The sequence below is a fragment of the Leucopleurus acutus genome (genome assembly GCF_964270905.1).
Source record: "Leucopleurus acutus genome assembly, chromosome: 11".
Classification (NCBI taxonomy): domain Eukaryota; kingdom Metazoa; phylum Chordata; class Mammalia; order Artiodactyla; family Delphinidae; genus Leucopleurus; species Leucopleurus acutus.
The window spans coordinates 12232898-12257708 of record NC_139152.1 but is presented as its reverse complement, the minus strand read 5'-3'; the positions used below and the strand labels follow the sequence as shown (position 1 = coordinate 12257708).

At 39.8% G+C, this 24811-nt stretch overlaps 1 protein-coding gene across 1 annotated transcript; it reads left to right on the top strand.

The window, feature by feature from the left end:
* Nucleotides 1–106: 106 nt before the first annotated feature.
* ERP27 (endoplasmic reticulum protein 27) lies at nt 107–20818 on the top strand (the record flags this gene model as incomplete). The annotated part of the gene is made up of 8 exons (XM_082849538.1): nt 107–184; nt 423–641; nt 1008–1105; nt 2825–2962; nt 14794–14910; nt 18499–18624; nt 19775–19972; nt 20771–20818. Exons 2-8 carry the CDS (start codon nt 548–550, stop codon nt 20816–20818), a joined length of 819 nt encoding a protein of 272 aa, XP_082705664.1. The 5' UTR covers nt 107–184; nt 423–547.
* Between the last annotated feature and the right edge of the window lie 3993 nt (nt 20819–24811).

The window sequence follows — 24811 nt, the reverse complement described above, 5'->3', positions numbered from 1 at the left end:
TCTCTCACACCACGTTTACATCTCTGTGCTTTGGCTCTTTACATGAAACTCCCTTTCCACCTTCGTTGCTTCGTAAAATTTTATTTACCCAGGACTCTGTTTAGGCATCCCCAGCAGGAAGAAAGCCTTCACTGGACCCCACCAGTGTTTAAAATGTCTTTAGTTCATCCTCTCCTAGCACCCTGTGAGTTTCCCAATTTTATAATCATTTTCTATTTTATATTTAAATGATCTGTTCATTTGCCCATTTTTCACATAAACAATCTAGCCTGGGAGAGGTGATCAGGTCACAGTTATCATTGTATCTCTAGTGCATAGGTCAATACCCGGCATAGAATATTTTATTTAAATGAACTGACCTGACTTTCTTCTAGCTGGTTTTGTTCTGAGGCCCTGTCACTGAACTCCATCTCTTATCTCAGAAGTTGAAGGTCCCCCATCCCAGAGCCAGCTGCTAAGTTCCCAGAGCTTGAATAACACCACAGTCAGCTGAAGAGTGGGCAGCCTCAGACACCACGGCCGGGGCTTTTGGAGAAGCAGCAGGAAAATGGGGGCCATGCCGTTCAGACGCCTGTATCTGTTATGTCTCTTCATGTGCAAGCTATCCCCGGAAGTTGCTGCAGAAGTTCAGGAATCCTCAGGTAAAAGAAAAGAACACCATGGGGTGAAAGTGTTGTTGGAAGAAGGGAAGAGAACATGACAGGGCTCTGGGTATATGTCCTCCAAACCTAGGAAACTTCCCAGGAGATGCTAGACAAAGATCTGCCTCCCCTAGTCTGGCATTCTCCTTCAGAAATAGGCTATCTTGTGGGGACCCCCCTCCCCATGTTAGTAAAAAATAAATAAATAAAGCCTTGGAATGATAACTGCTAAATCTCATTGGCCTTAGTATGAAGAGAAAAAGTAGAGATGCCCTTATGATTTAGAGCTGCTTCTTCTCTATTCAGTACGCCCAAACCTTCTGTCCCTCTCTCACTCTCCCCCCACCCTCCTCTGTCTCTGCCTAGATGGTCCCGGTGCCCGGGAACCTGTCTGGCTCACAGATGTCCAGGCTGCCATGGAATTCATCGCTGCTGCTGAGGTGACGGTCATAGGCTTCTTCCAGGTTCGTCCAGATACCCCGCCACTGTCGTTCCTCCAAAGAACCAGAAATATTCTACCTCAAGGGAGCCACGTTAGTCACCTGCTGGCCAGATGACACTGCCTTAGCAGCCAAGGGGTACAGAGTCTGCTTTTAGCTTGTCCATCAAGATCTCTCGATTTCTAGCCATTCCCAGTCTCTGAATTATGTCTTCCTCGCACTTGCTTCAAGAGTTCTGAGACTGCCGACTGGGTCTCCCCATCTGTGGATGCTTTGAAGTTTCGGACAGTATCTGAATTTCTGAGGCAGGGGCCAGGGTAACCCAACTTCTATCATGCAGGCAACGCATTTGTCAATAGTTGCCTCCAGTGTAGAGCCTCTTACCAAATAAGTAGTCCGCTATGCTTCTTCCTCTTTTTTTGCTCTGAAATGTTGAATAAAGATGGCATTTTGTATATGGAAGGTGTTAGCCTCCATCTTCCAGATTGGCTTCCTGGCTAAGAAAAGCAGCCATAAAGGAGAAGGCATCATTCCAGCATTTTTCTATTTGTCTGGAGGTAACATCTGGAGATCCTCACAGCTGATCAAGCCCCTGCTCTCTCCTGGCAGACCTTCTTGTCTTGCTTCCATTCATTAATTCCAACTCATCATCACCCTGTCTATTCTGTGTACACAGCTGGAAATAGCCTTGATGAGATGTAAGTCGGGTAGGAAGACCGGGGAGCAAATTTTTCAGTGATGAGAGATCTGAACTGCAGACAAAAACAGCCACCCTCAGACAGGAAGGAGTGCCAAGGAAGTAGAGTCGGGTGCAATAACTTAAATGACCACCGGGTGTCGTTGTTTGATCCACGAGCAATTCCATTCTAAGGAGCAGAATAAAAAAAGAGGAAGCCTTGATGAACAATTGTTCATAACCTCGAACGAACTCCACACACCTTTTTGGATGAGCAAGGTGCCAACTCCCTCTGCTTGACCCCAGATGCAAGGCTAACCATGATCTTTTCTCTTAGCACATCTCCTTCTCTAGCTAGAAAGGTGTCAGGGACAAATACGTTCACTCTAGTGTATTGCCTGGAGCTGCTGAGGACAAAGGTCCCATGACAGCAGGGAGATAATGCCAGCTTGCTATAGAAGGACTGGAATCATCGCTCAGAATAGGCTTCCCTGCTCTGTCCTGCAGGCCTGGGTTCTAGAATTGGACCAACCCATGAACAGTATCTTGATGGCTTGCACACAGTGGAAAGAGGACTGTTCCTCTACCTCCTACACAAGCCTTTGTTAATAAACCTTCTAAGCTTCCATTTTAATTTCTCTTATTTTTATTATTTTCTTTTTTGACCCTTTTGACAGCACCTATTTCTGATTTTTGCATTTCTTTTTTCTTCCACAAATTATTCCCCAAACATTTGCCCCCTCTGGTATATCAATGACAGAGCAGCCCAACTCTGCAGGTCTCTATGATTTTGAGACCCCTCTCAGCTACTAGTAAACTGCAAGTTCTATGGTAAAGCCAGACAGGAGTCCCAGGCTTAGCCACAATGTTGTAGTTACCTATTAACCCACCCAGCCTGGAAAATTCAACCATGTCACTGCAAATCCAGCCTGTATTTTTAGAGGTCAATGTTGTCTCACTGGACACTATGATTTCTGATATGAATGAACACATTTCTACTCCCTAGTCTGTTTCTCTGTCTCTCTCCTCCAAAAACAACCTGTGGGGTTTTTTCTTCTCGTTTTTAGGATTTAGAAGTACCAGCAGTGTCCCTATTCCACAGTGTGGTGAAAGATTTCCAAGATGTGTCATTTGGAATCAGCACTGCCTCCGAGGTTCTGGCCCACTACAGTGTTACTGGGAACACCATTTCCCTCTTTCGTCTGGTAAGTCAGGTGGGCAGCTCCAGCCTTCTCCCAGTTTTTCCTTGGGTTGTGGACGTACAGACTTCTGAGACCAGAAAAGAGTCTAGGCCTTGAACACTAATGGTGCTGCCTGAGTCAGGGACCATGATGACAAGGACGATGGCTCAACTCAAGCTTCCTAAACAGATGCTGTCATGAAATGGGAAGAAGCCTGGACTGAGGGTCAGGACATAAGATTTGGAGCACTGCTTTGTCACCAACCAGCCATGTGACTTGGGCAGGTCACTGAACATTTTTTGGCTTCAGTTCTTTCATCTATAAAATAAAAGGGTTTGACTATATCATCAGTAAGGTCATTGTGAGCTCTAAAATTTTATATTTTCATACCTTTGAGAGTTCACTTACATTCATCAAACATGTGGTAACAACTACTCTGTGCGCTATGCAAGATAATGATAATAAAAACACATTGAGTATATTCTCCCCTTTCATAGATCTTACAAATATAGTAGAGATTGTAAACATAATATGCACGTATCCATAATACAAAGAGCATCACCATGGATAAAATATTACAAGGGTTCAAATGATAAAGGCAGGGTAGGAATTCTGACCAAAATAAATTATGAAGGAGACAACTGAACTGGGATTAAAAAACAGATAAAATTTGGACAAAATAGAGGAGAATTCATGGCCAACATGGGGGAAAAAAAATAAACTTGGGAAACAGTGATCAGGCCAACTTGACTGGATCTCAGGGAACATGTTTTGGGCAAATGAATAAAAGACAGAGAAGCTTGATTGGAACCATATTGTGAGGAAATTTGAATACCAGCTTAATGAGTTTGCACTTAAGTTGCTTGGCACTAGGCAGCCCCTCAAGCCTTTAGATCAGGGGAATAATATGAACAGAAATGTGTTCGCAAAATTATTTTGGCAGCAATGAGTCAGACGGACTGTTAGGCAAAGAGACAAGAGTAGAGAGAACTTTTATTAGGCTGACAAAATAGATCATGTACTAAGAATCTGTAGCAAAGAGGTAGCAGCAGAAAGTAAAGAAAAGGCAGGTCCTGCAAAGATAAGATATCAAAATTATGGAAAGGAGGCAAGGTTGAAAACCAGGGTACTTAGGACTAGTGAGGGCATAGAGAAATAGGGATTTCTGATGCTTTATTTTGTTGTTGAGTTTACATTGTTGGTGGAATACCAAGGTGAAAATGACCAGAGTCCACTGGAAATGAGAAACTCAGCAAAAGTTAAAGTTTCAAGATTTCTGGACTGAAGGTCCTTCCCGCTCTCACTTCCATCCTATCTATCTCATATTCCTCATCCAACTGTCTTTTAAATGTATTTTCTACTCAGTGTCTCCAACTTCCTTTAAGCCCTTAAACTACCTAGTTATGTACCACTCCATTAAAACTGCTTTCATCCAGTCCAGGGTGGCTTCCATGTTTCCAAATCCAACGAATACTGCTTAAGTCTTATTTTACTGAACATTTCTGCCATATTGGACGTTGTTGGCCTCTCTTTTCTCTTTAATATTTTCTCTTTCCTTGACCTAGGAGCCTCCTTCTGCTGGTCCACTTCTTCTTTTCGTCTCCCTGGGATATTCTCTTCCTCCACCCATACTACTGCCTGACTCAATGCTCTTCCCAATGTAGGTTATATAATCCATGCTCCACGGGGCCAAAGACTGTCTTGTTCATTACTTCAACCACCGAGCATTTAAAAGTGCCTGTCATGTAGCAGGTACTCATAAATGTTTGGTGAATAGATGAATATGTGAATGAATTTTTTTTTTTTTTTTTTTTACTTTTTGAAAAAATATTTACTTGGAGCAGTTTTAAGTTCAGAGCAAAATTAAGAGAAAGATATAGAGATTCTTCTTATCTCTTGCCGCATACATACATGATCTCCCCCGTTATCAACATCACCCTCCAGAGTGGTACATTTGTCACAATTGATGAAACTACACTGAAACATCATAATCACCCAAACTCCATAGTTTACTTCATGGTTCACTCTTGGTGTCCTATGGTCTATGGTTTTGGACAAATATATAATGACATGAATCTATCATTACTGTATCCCAGTATTTTCACTGCCTTAAATTCCTCTGTACTATGCCTGTGAAGGAATCAATTACTGAATGAATGTGTAATCCTTCAGTGATATAATTCTTTCTCATGTTTGACGATTGTGTGTTTGTTGAGGATTTGGAATGTTTTACCTCTAGCCTGGACCTCTCCTGTGATTCAAATGCTTGCTGGATATAACTGTTTGAATATCCTCATAAGCACAGCAGTCTTAACTGTGTCAAAACTGAATTTGTCATTTGCACCTGCTGAATCATGTTCTTTCCTCTAAAACACTGTCTTACTGAATGGCTGTGTTCATTCAGTATCTAATCTTTGCCAATCATACCTCCTACCCTACTGAGCCTATGTTCTCCTCCACTCTTTTTATTTCACTCCTTGCTTAGATTCTTAGCATCTTTGGCATAAACATTTTCAATATCTTCTTAATAGATTTCCCTTTACTACTTCTTATAGTTTCTAGGTTGGTATCACAATGATGGATATAAAATGGAAATTTGACCATGACACGTCTTTCCTAAAAACTCTTCAATATTCCTCATGTCTTAAGAGAGCAAAATCAAGATATTTAAACATGTTGTTTGTTTGTTTGTTTTTTTTTTTTTTGTGGTACGCGGGCCTCTCACTGTTGTGGCCTCTCCCTTTGCAGAGCACAGGCTCCGGACGCGCAGGCTCAGCGGCCATGGCTCACGGGCCCAGCCGCTCCGCGACATGTGGGATCTTCCCAGACCGGGGCATGAACCCGTGTCCTCTGCATCGGCAGGTGGACTCTCAACCACTGCGCCACCAGGGAAGCCCCTCTTTTTCTATTTCTTAAAAGTATTTTTATTATCTGATTTAGTTTTTGGTTAACATATAATGTTTTAGAGAAAACATGAGTATTTCAACGTTCTAATCCCTGGAACCTGTGAATATGTTACTTTATGTGGCAAAAGGGACTTTGCAGATGTGATTAAGAATCCTGAGATGAGGAGATTATCCTGGATTATCTGGGTGGGCCCAATGTAATCTCAACAATGCTTATGAGGGGGATACAGGAGGTCCAAGAGGAGAGAAGATGCTATCTATGGTGCTGGCTCTGAAGATGGATGAAGGGGCCAAGGAATGGCTAAGGTCTCTAGAAGCTGGAAAAGGCAAGAAAATGTCTTTCTTCACTAGAGCTTCTGGGAGGTCTACCAACAACTTGATTTTAGTTCAGCAAAACTCATATTGGATTTCTGACCTCCAAAACCGAAGATAATAAAAGTGTATTGTTTTTTTGTTTTTTTTAAGATAGGTTAGCTATAGTTTTTATTCTTCCAATCCAAATCCTCTCCCAGCAACTAGGTATCTTTTTTTTTTTTAACGTCTTTATTGGACTATAATTGCTTTACAATGGCATGTTAGTTTCTGCTTTATAACAAATTGAATCAGTTATACATATACATATGTTCCCATATCTCTTCCCTCTTGCGTCTCCCTCCCTCCCACCCTCCCTATCCAACCCCTCTAGGTGGTCACAAAGCACCGAGCTGATCTCCCTGTGCTATGCGACTGCTTCCCACTAGCTATCTATTTTACGTTTGCTAGTGTATATATGTCCATGCCTCTCTCTCACTTTGTCACAGCTTACCCTTCCCCCTCCCCATATCCTCAAGCCCATGCTCTAGTAGGTCTGTGTCTTTATTCCCATCTTGCCCCTAGGTTCTTCATGACCTTTTCTTTTCTTTTTTTTTCTTAGGTTCCATATATATGTGTTAGCATACGATATTTGTTTTTCTCTTTCTGATTTATTTCACTCTGTATGACAGACTCTAGGTCCATCCACCTCACTACAAATAACCCAATTTCATTTCTTTTTATGGCTGAGTAATATTCCACTGTATATATGTGCCACAGCAAAGGAAACCATAAACAAGACTAAAAGACAGCCCCCAGAATGGGAGAAAACATTTGCAAATGAAGCAACTGACAAAGGATTAATCTCCAAAATTTACAAGCAGCTCATGCAGCTCAGTAACAAAAAAACAAACAACCCAATCCAAAAATGGGCAGAAGACCTAAATAGACATTTCTCCAAAGAAGATATACAGACTGCCAACAAACACATGAAAGAATGCTCAACATCATTAATCATTAGAGAAATGCAAATCAAAACTACAATGAGATATCATCTCACACCAGTCAGAATGGCCATCATCAAAAAACCTACAAACAATAAATGCTGGAGAGGGTGTGGAGAAAAGGGAACCCTCTTGCACTGTTGGTGGGAGTGTAGATTGATACAGCCACTGTGGAGAACAGTATGGAGGTTCCTTAAAAAGCTACAAATAGAACTACCATATGACCCAGCAATCCCACTACTGGGCATATACCCTGAGAAAACCGTAGTTCAAAAAGAGTCATGTACCACAATGTTCATTGCAGCTCTATTTACAATAACCAGGACATGGAAGCAACCTAAGTGTCCATCAACAGATGAATGGAGAAAGAAAACCGATGTTTTTACTCCTAGATTCTATTTACTCTAATGCTCCTCATTCTAAAGACTTAAAAAAAAAAAGAAGAAAAGAAACACACTTTCTCCTAAACCATTTCTCTATCTCCCTGGCACTATTTAATCAAACCCCAGGATTATTTCTCAAGAGCTAATCTAGGCATGGCATATTTTGGCAAAGAAATTTCAGAATTTGTCCCTACAGTAAATTTCCATTGTAAGAACATGTTTAGAAATAAGCTGAAATAATAAGTGGGAATATGAGTTGACAGCTATGTTGGAGAGATGAGAGACTGGCAAATGCTATATTTATGGAACGCATCACCTGCAAAAAGAGTGCAGGCCAACTATATCCATGCGATTGGGAAAAATGTAAAATGGAGCAATAGTAAGTTGTGTATGACAACCTGTCTGTGTGAGGACAGAGCTTGTCTTTTGTGAGAGTGATAGCAACTCTCACCACTCTCAACAGGACTCTTAATGTTGCCCCAACAGAGATGTAATCCCATGTTGAATAAACCATGAGCCTGTCCTAAACTGGAATTTCAGATATTATTTGAATGTTTACCTCATTTTGAGTATTCTCAATCACTTCTATTTTAAGAAATATAGGGACTTTCCTGGTGGTCCAGTGGTTAAGACTTTGTGCTTCCAGTGCAGGGGGTGTAGGTTCGATCCCTGGTTGGGGAACTAAGATCCCACATGCCAAAAAAGAGATATAATTAGCCTAACTTTGACCCAATGGGATAGTAATGGAAACACAGTAGAGGCATCCTTTCATGCCCTTCACAATTATTCCTTGGAAATCTATTATAAGAAATACACCTTTCCAAGCAGAGAATCAGAAGAAACCAGTGCATAAAAATAAACTGATAAGAAAGGAAAGAAGTAAGATACATCAAATTTTTAAATATTTTTTCTAAAGTATATATTTACCAAGTATATGGTAAGCTAAGCAACTTATAAAAACAACCCAGAGAAGCAGCCGCATAGCACAGGGAGATCAGCTCGGTGCTTTGTGACCACCTAGAGGGGTGGGATAGGGAGGGTGGGAGGGAGGGAGACGCAAGAGGGAGGAGGTATGGGGATATATGTATATGTATAACTGATTCATTTTGTTGTAGAGCAGAAACTAAAACACCATTGTAAAGCAATTATACTCCAATAAAGATGTTAAAAAAAAAAAAAACCCAGAGACATGAGGGCATTTGTTAAACAAATGATTTCTCCGTGATAGCCCAGATATTTAATATTGTAACTGGTGTAAACTAAGACAACTTTAATATGTTTTATGAACTGTTGGGTTGTTAATTACGGAAATTGAGCGGAATTCAAAGGAATATTGCTGGAATACTAATAAACAGAAAAGGAGTGATGAAATCCATTGGTAGCACACAGTGCCTGAAACATAAAATAATCCACATCTGATTCTCTTGGGGAACCTCAAATTATATTGTAAGGTGACAACCCTTCTGGTTTACTGTTTACTGTTTTTATTCTGGTGCCTCTTTCCTTGGGCAGAAAAATAATATGATTTTTCAAGGAAAATTCTTTCCAAAAACTAGAAAAATATATAAAAATTTTTCCCCCACTCTTGGTTCCAGGGTTGGGTTTTTCTTTCCAGGGCATTAGGCAAATAAATTCCCTTTACAGAAGAAAGAATTCCTTTCAAATGTTGTTTCCAGGAACCCTACACATGAACGTTCCAGAGTTTTTTGGTTTAAGAAATAGAGAAATAATCGGGTATGTTTCGTTCAAAGAAGCCCAACCAACTGGAAAGGCTTCAGGAGGGTGGTTTTTATTAAAGCTCTTTGCTTCTTAGAGAATGTTATCACCGTTTAACCGCGGTGCTTCCAGTATACAGCATGCCTTAAGTCCAGAAACACCTGGAGAAGCTGGAGTTTCCTGTTCATCTTGTTCTGGGAAATGTGAGGGTTTGCCTGGAAAAGGGAGCAGAAAGGGAGGAACTCCTGGCTCAGACCACAGCTCTGTCCCCTGAGCTTAGACACCAGGCCTGCAAGTTTCCAGAAAAATAATCAGGAAGTATTTAAACATATTAAAGATTAAAAGGACACTGGTTGTGATTATAATGATGATTTTGATGGTTGCACAATTAGCAAAGCCTTAGGAAGGAGACATGCCAGGTGGCAAAGCAGGCCTTAAGCAGCTTTTAAGATCCTTTGTGTTCACTTTCTTTTCTATCGACTAGAGGAGAGGGATGGGAGAAGGGTGGGCAAGGACTCCACCTAGGAAGACTTTTTTCTCCTGCTTTTATATTTCTGCCCCAAGCTTTCTACTCAAACTGTGTGAATTTTAAAGCAATTAAATATGCAAAATAGTTCACCTTTTAAAACATCCTGTGGTTTCGTTGAATTTTTTTCAAAATTCTGTTTTTGAAAGACAAACATTTTCTGTACCTCGGCATTATGTATTTCATAAGTTTGGGTTGTGAAAAACAATCGTGAAATAAAGTGATTAAATTGCCATCTGAGTGAGGTCAGCATTTCTGGGCCTCAGTACCTAATACACAGCAGGCACTCAACAAATAATTGAACACAAATGGATTATAAGAGAAAAACCCAGATATGACTAAACAGACTCAGAATTAATCAAATTAACCATAAAGAGTGCATTGGGTTTCTTGGAGGTTCATATTGCTTTTAACTATACCTAGTGAGAGACCACCTGGAAGAAAAGAAGAGAAAAATAGAAGATGGCTCTGATCCAGGGCAAGATCTGATGGGGTAGGACCGATATAAGATAGCAGATAAAGGGTAAGAGTTAAGGAGTGTTCAAGTGTTGGTGGCCCAAAGATCTCAAAAGTGACCCAGACTATTTCAGGAAGCAGAATTGTTCAGGATCTGGCCCTGACAGTTTTATCTGTAGGCATAGTTGCCATGGGTGATGGAAGCTTTATCTTCTGTCTCTATGGGCATGAGTAGATGGGAGAGGGGAATGGGAAACTTCTGGGAACAATGCTTGGCAATATGACATCCTATCTTTCAACATACCTGAGTATCATGGAAAGGCAGCTCTAAAATGCAAATCTGGGATAGCAGACCAGGTAACTAGATAATCCCTTCCACTAAGGATAATTTTTTTGAAAAAGCTGAGCAAAAAAAATATTTTAAAGAAAGACCTTGGAGAACCAGCAAGAGAAGGGGGAATGTCTAGGCTAAGATCTAAAATAAAATGGAAACCCAAAAAGGTGAACCCTGTATTTGGACTGCTTTTCATCTGGGGGACATAGCCAGTTCTAGAAGGAGCAGCAGAGAGGCTGAGAGGTTTATTAGCATTTTTGCAATATTCAAGGAGCCAGAAAATTAAATGTTGGAGTTCAGGGACCACAAGGGGAAGTAGCAGGTAAAACTAGTAAGACATCCTTTGCTCTACTTTGGACGCTAAAGAGAAATACCCTAAAATCAACGATGAACCATAAGTAGATCAGCCCTCCCAAGAGCTGCAGCACAGATTCGAGTCACCTCAGCCCCTGATCATATATGAATATATAAATACACACACACACACATACACACATATATATATACACACACACATTACATACACCTGCACACATATATAATTATATATATGTATCATCTATCTAATTTACCCGTAGCCATGCCATAGTATAATAACAGAAAGTCAAAGAAAAAGAGAAAAATCTTAAATCAGACAAAAAAGATTACCTTCAAAGTAAGCTCAAAGGGTAATACTAAGATTCTCAGATGACTTCTCAATAGAAAGAATGGAATGCAGAATACAAATAATTATATCTTTCAAAAACTGAAAGAAAATAACTCTCAACAAAGAATGCTACCCCCAGCAAAAATAACCTTCAAAAATAAAGGTGAAATAAGCATATTTTAAACAATCAAACTGAAAGAATATGTCACCCAACAGATCTAACTCATTCTAAAGGGAATACTAAATGTGTTCTCTGGGCAGAGGGAAAAAATTCCCAGATAGAAGCTCAAAAATGCAGGAAGAAATGAAGAGAAACTAAAATGTAAATATATGCATAAATGTAAATGTATATTGATTATATAACAATAATAATAATGTCTTGTGAGATTTAGAATTAACACACAGAACAATAATGGCCTGTAGGTCTTGAGTGTGGGCCATGGACTGATTTGGAAGGAAGTAAAGTGTATTAGAATGTTCTAATGTCTGCATTATCCAAGAAGAAGGTAGAATTGCCAGCTAATATTAGATTCTGATAAGTAAAGTATGCATGTTGTAACACATGCTGGTGATCCTTAGGAGAATAATTATAGCGTGTGTAACTTCTGAGTCAAAAAAGAGAAAGAAGGCATAATAAAAAGTGCTCAATGGATTCAAAGTAAGCCAAAAATGAAGGAAAATGAGATTTGGAACAGGCAGAACCAATGGAAAAATGCATATTTAATTAAATATATTAGTAATTACATTATATAAAAATAATCCAATTAAAAGGCAAAGATTATCAGACTGGATTTAAAAATAAAATTATGTGCTTTCTACAAGAGATACAATGTTTTAAAAAATAGGGACATATGTAAAGTATAAAGATAGGTTGAAAGTAAAAGGATAGAGATATGCCATGTAAACACTTCTAAAAGAATGCTGGTATAAGTATATTAGTATGAACAAAGTAGTCTTTTATGCAATGAGCATCCCTAGGGATAAAGAAGGACACTTCATAAAGACAACAATTTTAATTTGCCCAGAAGATTTACCAATTCTAAATCTGCATACATGACTTGAGAATATATAAGAAGAAACTGACAGAATTGTAAGAAAAAATGGTTAAATCCACAATCATACTGGGAGATTTTGACACTCCCCTATTGAGAGAATAAGCTAGTCAAAAAAAAAATATATATATATATATATAATTTGAATTATAAATTAACTAAGTGTCCTGATGAGCATATGCAGAATACTGTATTCAAAAACTATAATATATGCATAATTTTAAGGACACATATCATATATACAGAAGTTGACAAATAATAAAAATAAAATGTAGAAATTAAGCTGGAAATCAAAAACAAGCATATAACCCCAAAATCTTACATTTTGAAATTAAAAAATACACTTCTATATAACCAATAGGTTAGAGAAGAAATAAGAACAGAAATTAGAAAACATTTTGAATTGAATGATAATAAAACATACATACAAAGTTTATGAATGTAGAAGGCATCCATAGCCTTATAACGGGAAATATGGAGCTTTTAACATGTATTTTAGAGAAGAGTAATGCTAAAAATCAGAATCTAAGCATCATTTTAAGAAGGAAGAAAAAATGAGTCCCAGGTAGATTTTAGATCCATTGTGAACGACAAAATAATAATGTTTCTAGGAGATAAAATAAGAGAATATATTCAAAACTTTGGTGTAGTCAAAGCACTTTAAACAAAACAAAACAAAAACACACACGAGTTATAGGAAAAGGTTGATAACTTGACTACATTGAAATTACCTTCCGTTCATATGCAGTCACCATTAAAAGGGAAGTCCCCAGTGAGAAAAGATATATAGTATAAAACCACAAAGGGTCCATATCCAGAATATATAAAACATCTTCAAATCAGCAAAGAAAGGATCAACTCAATAGAAAAATAGGCAAGTGACTTGAACACAGACTTCAAAGAAATGGATATACAACTAGTTAATCAGAGAAATACAAGTGAAACCACAGTGAGATACTACCAGATATTCACCAAAATGAATAAAATTAGAAAGGTGGATAATGCCAAGTGTTGGCAAGGATGTGGAACAGTGGGACATTTCCAACAGTACAAATGCAAATGTACATTATTGTCCATTTTAGAAAATAACTTTGACATTGTCTCCCAAACAGACATCAAAATACATGTCAAAAATACACATATCCGGGCGTCCCTGGTGGCGCGGTGGTTGGGAGTCCACCTGCTGATGTAGGGGACACGGGTTCATGCCCTGGTCCGGGGGGATCCCACATGCCGCGGAGCGGCTAGGCCCGTGGGCCATGGCCGCTGGGCCTGCGTGTCCAGAGCCTGTGCTCCGCAACGGGAGAGGCCACAGTGGTGAGAGGCCCACATGCCGCAAAACAAAAAACAAAAAAACAAAAAACATAAAAACAAAAAACAAAAAAAATGCACATACCCTACAGTCAAATCCTAATCCTAGATACATGCCCAACAGATATAGAGACATGAGTACCAAGAGAAATGAACAAGAGTGTTCATTGCAGCCTTATTTTAATAACCAGAAGCTGAAAACTGTCTAAATTTTCATCAGTAGTAAAATGAATAAATGCTTTGCATATTTATACAATCAGATATTATAGAGCAAGGAAAATGAACAAACTATAGCTAAATGCAATAACATGGATGGCTCTTATAAACAAAATTTTAAGCAAAAGAATTGAGATACACATACAAAAAATAGTTTGTTTCCCCTTACATAATGTTTTTAAAAAGATGAAACTAAACTATAACATTAAGAGATGCATTTTTAAGCAAGTAAAGCTATAAAGGAAAGGATGAAGAAGGTCATCATAAGTCAGGATAATGGTCCCTTTGGCAGAAAACTAATGGATTATTGATTAGAAGGGATCACAGAGGGCTTCAGGCATTCTGGCAATGTTCTATTTCTTTCCCTGAGTGGTGGTTCCACAGTTGTTTGCTCTGGGATCATTTACTGAGGTTTATATTTTCTGTTTTGTGGTTTTCTCTATATGTGTGTTTTATTTCACATTCAAAGGGTACATAAATAAAACATAAATCTGATCCTGTAAGTGTCTCCCCTTGCCCTCAGGTTAATCTACTTACCTTGACTTCAAGGCTCTTTGGGAATTTACCCTGCCTACCTCACTGTCTATGTCTCTCTTCTACCCGCACTTAACATCTACTGCTAGAGTCAAGCTAAACAAACTGCAGCTTCTAGAATGGGCATCTCGCATCATTTTGTCTTTGGCAAATGCTGTTCTTTATTCAAAATCCCACCCCCATCCTCATTCATCTGAACAAGTCTTAGCCATTCTTCAGGAGCTGCCTCTTCCTGGGAGTTTTTCTGCTCTTGCTTAGGTGACAAATGGGTCTGTGATGACACTAGCCGCATTCTGTGTGATGTTTCTGTTTACTTCTCTGTGTCCCACAGGACAGTGTGTTCCTAGAGGGCAGGGAACATTTCCTATTTACCTTTCTGTCTTTAGAGCTTTAGTTAGTGCCTGACATGTGGTAAGTAGTCTAGAAACATTTACTGATAAATGAAGACAGTGACAATGTTATCCTTTTTGTGTGACCCAGGTGGATAACAAACAACTGGATTTAAAGAGTGAAGACATTGAAAGCATGGATGCTACCAAGTTAAGCCATTTCATTCAGAGGAACAACCTCCACTTGGTGACAGAGTATAACCCTACGGTAAATAGCCCCTGTCCGCAGACCCTTAAGTCCCTATGTCAGGGAGGGTACTTGCCTTCATAGCAGAAATCCTTTCCTCCAGGAGTCCTGATCTTTTGACCAATAATAATATTAACCACACACACACACAAAAAAAAAATATATATATATATATATATATATATTAACCACCATTAATTGAACACCTAGTTGTTTATGTTGCCATCCCTCTACAACCCTTAAGATTGATAGACTTGTCCCTACCCAACAAAGAAAGAAACAGAAAAGTTAAATGACGTCACATGACTAGTAAGAAAGAGAGAGTGCAGTGCTGAGGTGACTACTTCAAAACTTCTGAGTTTGGTTGCCTGAGAGAGTTCAGTGAAGGCAACAAGATTGTGAGCTCGCCACAACTGCAAAAACGCTGAAGGTCCATTTTGTTTTCCTAAAGCATTGGTGACCAATACTTTTGTAAATTACAATAAAAGTAAATTAATAGACCAATGAAATGTTGAAAAACAAAGCCCACCGATCACCTATTTGGATGTCGCAACAATGTAAAATTTTTTTAAAGTTTTTATACACCTATTCCCATTTTCTGTGCCTATCTCCTTGTGGACTAGTAACTAACATTTCCTGGTCTAGCCTAGACCCTCAAGGGGTCTCAGGTTTCTTTCTGGGTTTGTCTTTTTTGGGTGTTGCATGCTGCCTGAAACTTGGGTGAAGCTGCTGGTCCACCTGTCCTGCTGGCCTTCTAACACTCTACAGCTTATAGAATTACCTTGCATGTCCTGCCTTTTGCCTTCCTGAACGTAAATCGTAGACTGATGGAGTGTTGACTTCCAGTGATCTACATCAGCTCAGAAATGCTATGCGCTCTCTAGTCACAGTACTTTATATGCATGTCATGCTTTTTAGAACTTACAAAGCCCTTTCACACCATTTTCTCATTTAATACTCACAGAGATTCTTTGAGGTAGAAGAGAGGAAATTATTATGTCCATTTTATAGAGAACTCTCAAGTTCCAAACAACATTCAAGATTACACAGTAAGTGGAAAAGGCATCTTTTAAGTCAGAAAATTTAACTGATGATGCATTAGCTCATATTGTCTATTTCTGTTCTACTGGAGAGGAAATGGGAGTTCAGAAAAGTGAAGTAACTTCCTCAAGGCCATATGAGCTTCAGTGACAGCACTATCCACTTGTCCCTGATTTTTTTATGACTGGTCTGTCTGACTGGGTCCTGTGGTTTTTCCATTGCCGCACATAGCCTTCAACAGAAAACACCCCTTTTCCTGTTGACTAAATTCCTGTCCGCCTCTCACACCATGTTTTTCTCCATGGAATGGTGACTCCATTTCCACTTCTGGTAAGATTCCAAACACACGCACCGCAGGGGTGTTGGCAGCAATAATTGAAAAGGCATTTTTCTCCTAGACCATCATCATTCTGGTCATTGTGTCTATAAAGCTGCCAGGAGTGCATGTGTGACCAGGAAAGATGATCTTCCGGTCCCTGAGCTTATGGTCCAGGGTCCTGGAGTTCTGCAGGCGAACGAGGGCAGACGCAAGGACTAGCCTTCCTGAGCTCTGATGCCTGGTCCATCTCTCATCTTAAAGAACAATGACATTTGTTAAGTTCCATATTAGTAGTGACAGCAAATCACATCAAGAAGAAATTATGAAAGAATTTCTTCAGAGAAGCAAGTTCAACTTTTATTGTGACTTTTACATTTCCGAAAAGTAGTTTTTCTCAACTGGTGACCTGCCCACACTACTATAGTTGTTTCTCATCTGTTGCTGGTACAGAGGTTTGTATCAGTAGCAACTGGGCAGAAATTCATAGCCATGTAGTTGGCCTCCTGTGCACTTTTAAGGCACACACTCAATCCTTGGCTTCAAGGTGAAAATCCAGCTGTTTAATCTACTAGAATTAAACTAATCACTTCTGCTGTGTTCAATCCCTTCTGCTAAGACAACTATATCATTTGACTCCTCAGCTTTGATTTTTTGACTCTTCTCAAGCTTTATTCTCCATCTGCACTCTAGGAGAGTAGATGCATGCTCTAAATTTAAGTAGAAGGATCTAGTAGAACAAGAGACAATTATTTAGCATCCAATCTCCCAAACTTAAAATGTAAGACCTGGTTTGAAACTCCAGGGGGAAAGTTTGGGGAAAGAACTCACTGGACTCTCCTTACCTACATGTTGGTCAGTAGAGCTGAAAAAAAAATCTCTACAGAGGAGTGTGTAGCTTCTGGAAGGATCCTACCTAGTTGCTCCCCCTCCCACCACCCTGGGACTCTGCCCAAAGATTCCTTAACACACCATATTCTCTCTTCTTGTGCACATCCTAGTTTTACAGCAGTGCTTTCTGTATTTAGAAGGGAGGGGTGTAAAGGAATGGGATTTTGTCTAAAATAGCGACAGTTGCAGCACTATTTCAGGAAAGGGAAATGAAGGGAACCAGTGCCAGAGTTTTACACTCTATCTTCTCTCCTCCCTCTGGTTCACAGCTGTCCCCTCCCCTCCATCACCGACAACTTCCTGGGGAATGACCATCTCTAATCAGCAAAAAAGGGCCAATGCTTCTGGTCTCCTGAAGAGCTTACCTTATGGCTGACCTGAAGTGCTCTAATTCAACCATGCTGAGGGCTGAATTGGTTTTGTTGAGGATTTGCCATCAGCTGTGTATGAGGCAGTACATCCCGCTGATTAAGACCATGGACTCTGGAGTTCAACACTTTCAGGACTTTAGGAGATCTTGGGCCTCAATTTCTTCTTTTATAAAACTGGGACTTTGAGGATTAAATTAGTTATTACACGTAAAGACCTGAAAACAGTGCCCAGCACATCATAAGCACTCAAAAGTATACACTACTGACATGCAAAGTCCACATTTTAAGTGCATCTGGCTCCTCTCGCAACATGAAAAGGGGTTTAAAAGGTGACTAAAATGTTCCATGGTGTATTTGTTACCTATTGATGCATAACAGCTTACTCCAAAATTTAACAACTTAGAACAGAAAAAAAATGGACTGTCTCGCACAGTTTCTGTGGGTCCACCGTTTGGGAGTGGCTAGGGTTAGGTGCTGCAAATCTGGGGGCTCATGTGAAGTGGCAGCCCTTGGTCAGGGAGGCAGGCATGGGAAGGGTTGACTGGGGCTGAAGAGTTTGCTTCCAAGATGGCTCAATCACAGACAAGTCAGTGCTGGCTGTTGGCAGGAGGCCTTAGCTCCTTGCCATGTGAATCTCTTCATAAGACTGCTTGAGTGACCAGTATAAGAGAGTAAGTGATATGAGTGAGAACAAGGCAGAAGCCACTGTGTCCTCTATGACCTAACCCTGGAAGTCACACTCCAGCATTACTGCAACGTCCCTTTGGTTACTCAGCTCAGCCCTATTCAGTGTGGGGAGGAGAAAACTACACAGTTGCATGAAAACCAGAGGGTGAGACTGACTCAGCACCATCTTGGAGGAGTTGCCCCTGATGTGATGAATGGACAGCTCTCATTTATGTGCTAGTGTACCTATTCACCGGTTGTCACTAATGTTTTTTTTCCCTCCTTTTCACTTTCATTCTACTTCAATACATTTCAATTTCCCAGACTGTAATTGGCCTATTTAATAGTATGATTCCAATTCATCTTCTACTGATGATGAACAAGGCCTCCCCAGAGTATGAAGAAAGCTTGCACAGATACCAGGAAGCAGCTAAGCTCTTCCAGGGGAAGGTAAGTCTGGACTGGGAAATACCTTTTTGAATACTCAGCAACAAGACACTAGAAAAAGGGAGATGGGACCAGGGAAGTGAGATAAATGAGGAAAATACATCAGGTTAAGAGATAACAAAGTGAGAACTGGGGCATAATAAATCCCATTACTCTGATTTAAAACTTAAGATGTATTTTATACTCTTAAAGATGTATTTAATCATATCTTCCATTAGCAGTAAGTCTATTTCTTTTTTTTAATGCCTTGATGGGTGCAGAGAAAATAGAGACCCAAAGAAACTGAAAATTAAAATCACCTTTTAGTCACGATTTATTTACTCCTTGCTATAAACTCTGAAGTTTTAGAGCTCAGGACTTATTTCTCATCTAAAACACCTGTCAGGTATCTAGTGCCCACTGGATGTGGGCCCACTGGATGTCCAATAAATATTTCTTTCTTTCCCTTCCCTACTTTGTGCAGTTCTGCTTATGTTACTGAAATAGTAAAACTTCAACCACTTCAAGGCTACTGCATTGAATTAGAGGCCTCGATGACAAGGGCTGTCTGGTAATAAAACAAGCTGACTTTCTGGTTTTCTGGTTTCCCTAGCACTGGAAGTTTTCAGTGTTACTAAACATAAATAACTCTCTAGACTATTATCAAGAAGATTTCCACTTTGGACAGAAGGTTTGATTTAATAATACAAAATAGTTAACAGTTTTCAAGCACTTACTATAGGATAAAAACTATACTAGAAATATTAAATCCATTCTCTCATTCAATCTCCCCCAACAAAAGCCCATTTTTCCAAAGAGAACACCTAATCTCAGGGAAGCTAAGTAATGTACCCAAAGTCACACAGCTGGAAAGTATTACAGGTAACATTTAAAAAGAATTCTCCACATTTAGCCAATAGGCCATACTTTCTCCCTTAGCTAACCCCTAAAGTCTCTTCCAGTTCTACGGTCTTAAAATTAAATAAACCCAATCAAAGGGATAAAAAACCAAAACAATGCAAAATAAGAAGAAATTCATTTTAACTCAATGAAGATTTAAACTGTGTGGCACAGACCCTAAATTCCATCAGTGTAAACTCCAACAATCACAAGGTGTCTCTTCCTCCCCAGAGCCTCAGAGAGATCTCTCTTTTCCAAACTTCTCCAACTGCAGATTCTTTTTATTCTGGTGGACAGTGGTGTGAAGACAAATGGGAAGGTGATATCATTTTTCAAACTAAAGGAGGCTCAGCTGCCTGCGTTGGCAATTTACCAGACTCTGGACGATGTGTGGGATACACTGCCCATAACGGAAGTCTCAGTAGAGCACGTGCAAAACTTTTGTGATGGATTCCTGAAAGGGAAGAGGTTGGTAAGTGTGAGACTACAGGTAAAGCAAGTTGAGGTTTGTCTCCCCTCTTGGTCCCTTTAATTTCCTGTTGAATAAAAATTCTTTGACCTCCACTGGATTTGATTAAGAGTAAAAGGATAGGAAATGTGCATATAAATACATGCACTCAGCCTCTTCTTTTGCATAATTGATAGAGTATTATACACTATTGTATATCATTGTACAGCTTGACTCTTTTACTTAACATGAAGTATCAGTTTATATGTGAAAACCTTTCTTATAGTTTATTAACCAACTACACGGAATTTTAATGTATTGATGGACCATGATTTATCTAACTATTCTCTTATTGATTAGATTGTTTCCAGTTTTTTTCCAGCTGTTTCTTACCCCCCAATAATATAAACAAAAGTCTGTTTTACCCAAACTTTGTCCACACAATGTGTTCTCAAGCTTTCTGATCTTTATTAATATTAAAGGCGAAAAAATGGTATCACTGTAAAAAAAGAAAAGAGTAAAGGGATAGGAGGATACGGTGGTCAGAGTTGGGATGCTTTTTGAGATGTAGTCATGGGAACAGAACTCCAAAAACAGTTTTGGAAAGGTCTTGCATATTCAAAGGAGCTGAATTTTGGATTTACCATTCTGTGTACAACATCAATGGGAAACAAGTAAATTCCATATGAGGATTCATGAGATAAAAATTGAAGATGGATTTAGGACTTTCAGGAGGAATTAAATAGCTCAATTTTCTAATCTCAGAGTTCAAAAACAAGAGGGGACTCCAAACCTGAATATCAGTCTCATGGTGTTTTTCAGAGAGAAAATCATGAATCAGAAGAAAAGATGTCAAAGATGGAACTCTGATTTCTCCCTGCTTCTTCTGCGTAGGACAAAGTAACTACTTTATGCCGAATAAAAAGGGGTGACCCAAACCTCAGAGACAGTAAACAGGATCACCAGACTTCACACATACACATACATGCACAAACACACACACACACACACACACACACACACACACACGTGCGCGCGCGTGCACGCACAGCTCCAGTTTGTTCCTTAAAGTCTCATTGACTCTACTTTCCCTTTCTTTTAAATTTTACCCTTCCGATTTTCTCTTCTGCATTCATACTGAGTAGGCCCATGCACTGTCATACATACCACTGGATGCAGGCTTTATGAGAAATACTGCGCTACTGCTATGAAGTGACAACATTCCTAGAGGGAGATTGTTCTGGTGTATCATTTGATATTGAATTCCTATACAGCACGCGACTTACACACAACATCTTGTAGGGTTGTCTAAGGGTTGAAACTCTGCTCTCCTCATAAGCCCATGTCCCTCTCTGACTCAGGGTCAAGGACAAAAAGATGGTTTTAAATGCCTTTCTGAAATTGTCTTTTTGCCAGAAGTCAAATGATATTTCCAAGTCTCTGAACTCAGCAGAAACAGACCGTGTAAAAACTCTATTCTTGTTTCAAGTTCCTAACTCCCCCTATAAATCAACAGCTGCATGATAAATAAAAGGCCATCGTGTTATAGGAAAAGACTGGCATCTCTTTGCAGACCAAATCCCTTATAAATATCCCGCCACCCAGCTCAGCAGAATGGACCTCCCCCTTTTGTATCTACTGTTAGAGTCAGGCCATGAGCCACTAATGTGTTATCGTTCACTCTGGGTGGGATGGGAGCTGGTAGAGACCATTTTGCATGAGGATTGGTATAAATGTGGCAGAGGAGCTATGGGAATCAAATTAGGTAAAAGGTTGGAGAAGGGGTAGGAGGGGGGAGCTTGGCCCCAGGGGCGAGCTGGGGCTGGCTAAACGTGGATTATTGCAGGTGAAGTGTGAAATCCAGCCCTTGTGGAATGGAGGGAGAGTTTGGCTGAGTGTCTCTGGCCCACAGGCTGTTACTGTGAACACACAGATGAGACATTGTTCCCAGGAGGCTCTTGGCTCCAAAGCAAAGTACCTAAGTGCTGAAGAGCTGAAAAACTACAGTGTATACCTAAGGACTGGTCCAAGTGGGGAACAGAGACTGAAAGACTTAGTTGTTCCTTCCTGGGGGGAAATCTCCATGGCCACTGAGCTGGGAGTCAGCTGCTGGCATGGACTCTGTGAAAGCAACTGTGTATGGTACACCCCTCGGCAACACGAGACCAGTAGATTCTGAGAAGCCCATCCCATCCATCCACAGGTCTACTGAAAACCACCCAAACAGTCTCCTGCTTAAGGCTGAAAAATATTCCTGGGATAGGCACATCCCAGAAGCCTCCCTTTGATACTGCAAACCAGAACTCTTGACATTTACAGTCAGGAAATTCTTCCTGATATCCAGCTGAGGTCCAGTAGCCACACAAGCTCGTTTCTTCTTACCTGTACTGAGTGGAAATTCTTAACAGCGGCCAATCACCATCACTAAATGGTACCTTTAACTCCTTGCTGGTTGGTCTTAAGCCCTCTCATCTAATCCTCTTTCCTCCATACTCATAATCCAAACTTTTCACCTTTTTAAAAAATTTCCAAGTCATTTGATTGACTTTATTATTTTCTCTCTTCCCTCTTTTTCAAAGTTCCCTCTTTCTTTGCTTAAAATAATGGGATTCCAGACTATCGTAGGAATTTGGTAAACGCTAAAACATAAATTCCCATGAGCTATATTTTATTCAATATTGAGTTAATTTTTCAAATATTTTACTTGAAGTCTTCCCCCTAATAACTATGGTCACCACTGACCATAGGTCTTACATTTTTACAGTGCATTTTTCTGCTTGATTACCTTCAGATAGTGATTTTACTATACATAGTAAACATATATACATAGTAAACATAGTATACATACACATACTTTGTACGTGCCTTTTTATCTTTATGGTATTTAATTTAATTATTCCTTCTCAGTTTATGTTTCTCCAGAACTGAAAGATATTTTTGTCTGTCTTCTTCACAGTCAATCTTGTTCTTTGTACAGGAGTTATGACCAAAGAATGGAACTTCTTTCAAAAGAAGAGATTTATAAAGGTTCTCATTCATTCACTAAATATCACACTTAGTATTATAAGCTTCTGTCATCTTTAGATCTTCTCTGTCTTTGAGTACTATCTTCCTAAGACTCTAGATTCATTTTCCCAAGGCCATATTATTGTTGAAATATCTAGATATATCACAGCTATTTTTCATTGTGGAGTCATTTATTGGTCCTAGCTGGCAAGACTGCCATACTTTTTTCCTTAGAGGATGAAGGAAGTGGTGATGTTATACAATAGAACTTTGTAAAATCTATTAGAAGGTTTGGAAGACTACAACAGAAGGCAGGAGTGGGAGGAGGGCATGAGTCAGAGCAATGCCAGGAAAGTTTGTATTTGAGTCTCACCTCTTCTGTGCCTGTGGCTTTGTGACCTTGGAAAAAACACTTTCTATCTTAGAACTTCAGTTCACTCAAGATAATACAATAATAATTCATAGGAGTTTTTGAAATCCCAGAGTGATAATACATATTAAGTAAGTTTTTCATTACTTTTATTTTTTGGTTTAATGCTACCCTGTCTTCTCTGGGTAATGGTCATTTCTCCAATTGTCAGAACTTATGGCAAAGGAAAGTCTTCCTTCAGGAGAAGTAGTTGAAATAACTTTTAAAGTTTTGTGTTTTTGTTAATCAATCAAACATGGAGGGGCTGGGAGTTGAACCCATGGCCTCATGTATGCTAAGCATGTGCTCTACCACTGAGCTACACCCCCTCCTTCTTTGAAATAATTTTTTTGAATGTAGGCTTTATTATTATCCATGTATGGTGAAGCCAACAGATCAGGAGATGATTGCCATTGAAAAGATAGTTTGTTACTCACAGTTCCCAAGAGGAGGGCACATGCCATGTCACAAAGGGCCACATGGGGAAACACCAGCGTTGGTCAGGAGACAGAAGAAACAAGGAGGAAATATGGGCAAGAGCCTTCATTGTGGCTTTTGTGGGAAGGAACAGTCAAGGCAGGGTAAGCAGGATTGGCTGGTTTGAATAATTTCAGCAGACTCTGGGCCATAGAAGCTGTCGCTGGTTGCCCTGAACATGGCCCTGGTGTTATTAGGGCAAATGGATTTTGTCCCAGAGTGTAAGAGCCCTGTGAGAGTTCAGTAAAGGAGGTGGTATGGGTACAGAATATGGACTTGTTAATTTGCATGTGAAAGAAACTAGCAGATGAGTTGTTTACGACCTCTAGAATTGGCTAGCTCTGGGAGGAGCAATCTCTCCAGGGTCAGCAAGGCCCCAGATGTCAAAGCATCAGAAACATACGGTTAATACAATCCTCTCACACTCACCCGTCATGAGATTTCTCTCCCAACTCACCTAGTTTGGTCATACTACAAAGGAAGGCATACTGTCTTCATCAGACCCTTATTAACACACGTATACCTTGGGTGTGGAGGGATAAGATGGGTACCAAGTGGTGCATTATTAGAGAACAGTTCATTTATTCATATATTCATTCATTCATTTAAATACTTACTAATCAACTACAAGGATGTCAGGTAAAGTTGCCTCCTAAGAGAGAAAATTTGGCCTTGGGTGATGAGCTATAGAACAGGGAAGTTTCAGTTGTAGTGACAACAGGCAGCATGGAAGCCATCAGACTGATTCAGAGAACTTTAGGACAGAGAAAGCTGGATAAATGAGAAGGGGGTGCTGTGGAGAGGGATGGATGGGAGGCTGGCAGTGGGCTGAGGAGCCCCAGAGTTGGGGAAGAGGAACAACAAAGGGACAGAGTCTACCACGAAAGGGGAGAGGCTCATCATGGACAAACTTTACTTCACAATTGAGTTTGGAACCAGTCCTATTTATTTCACCTTTCTGGAAGGATCTG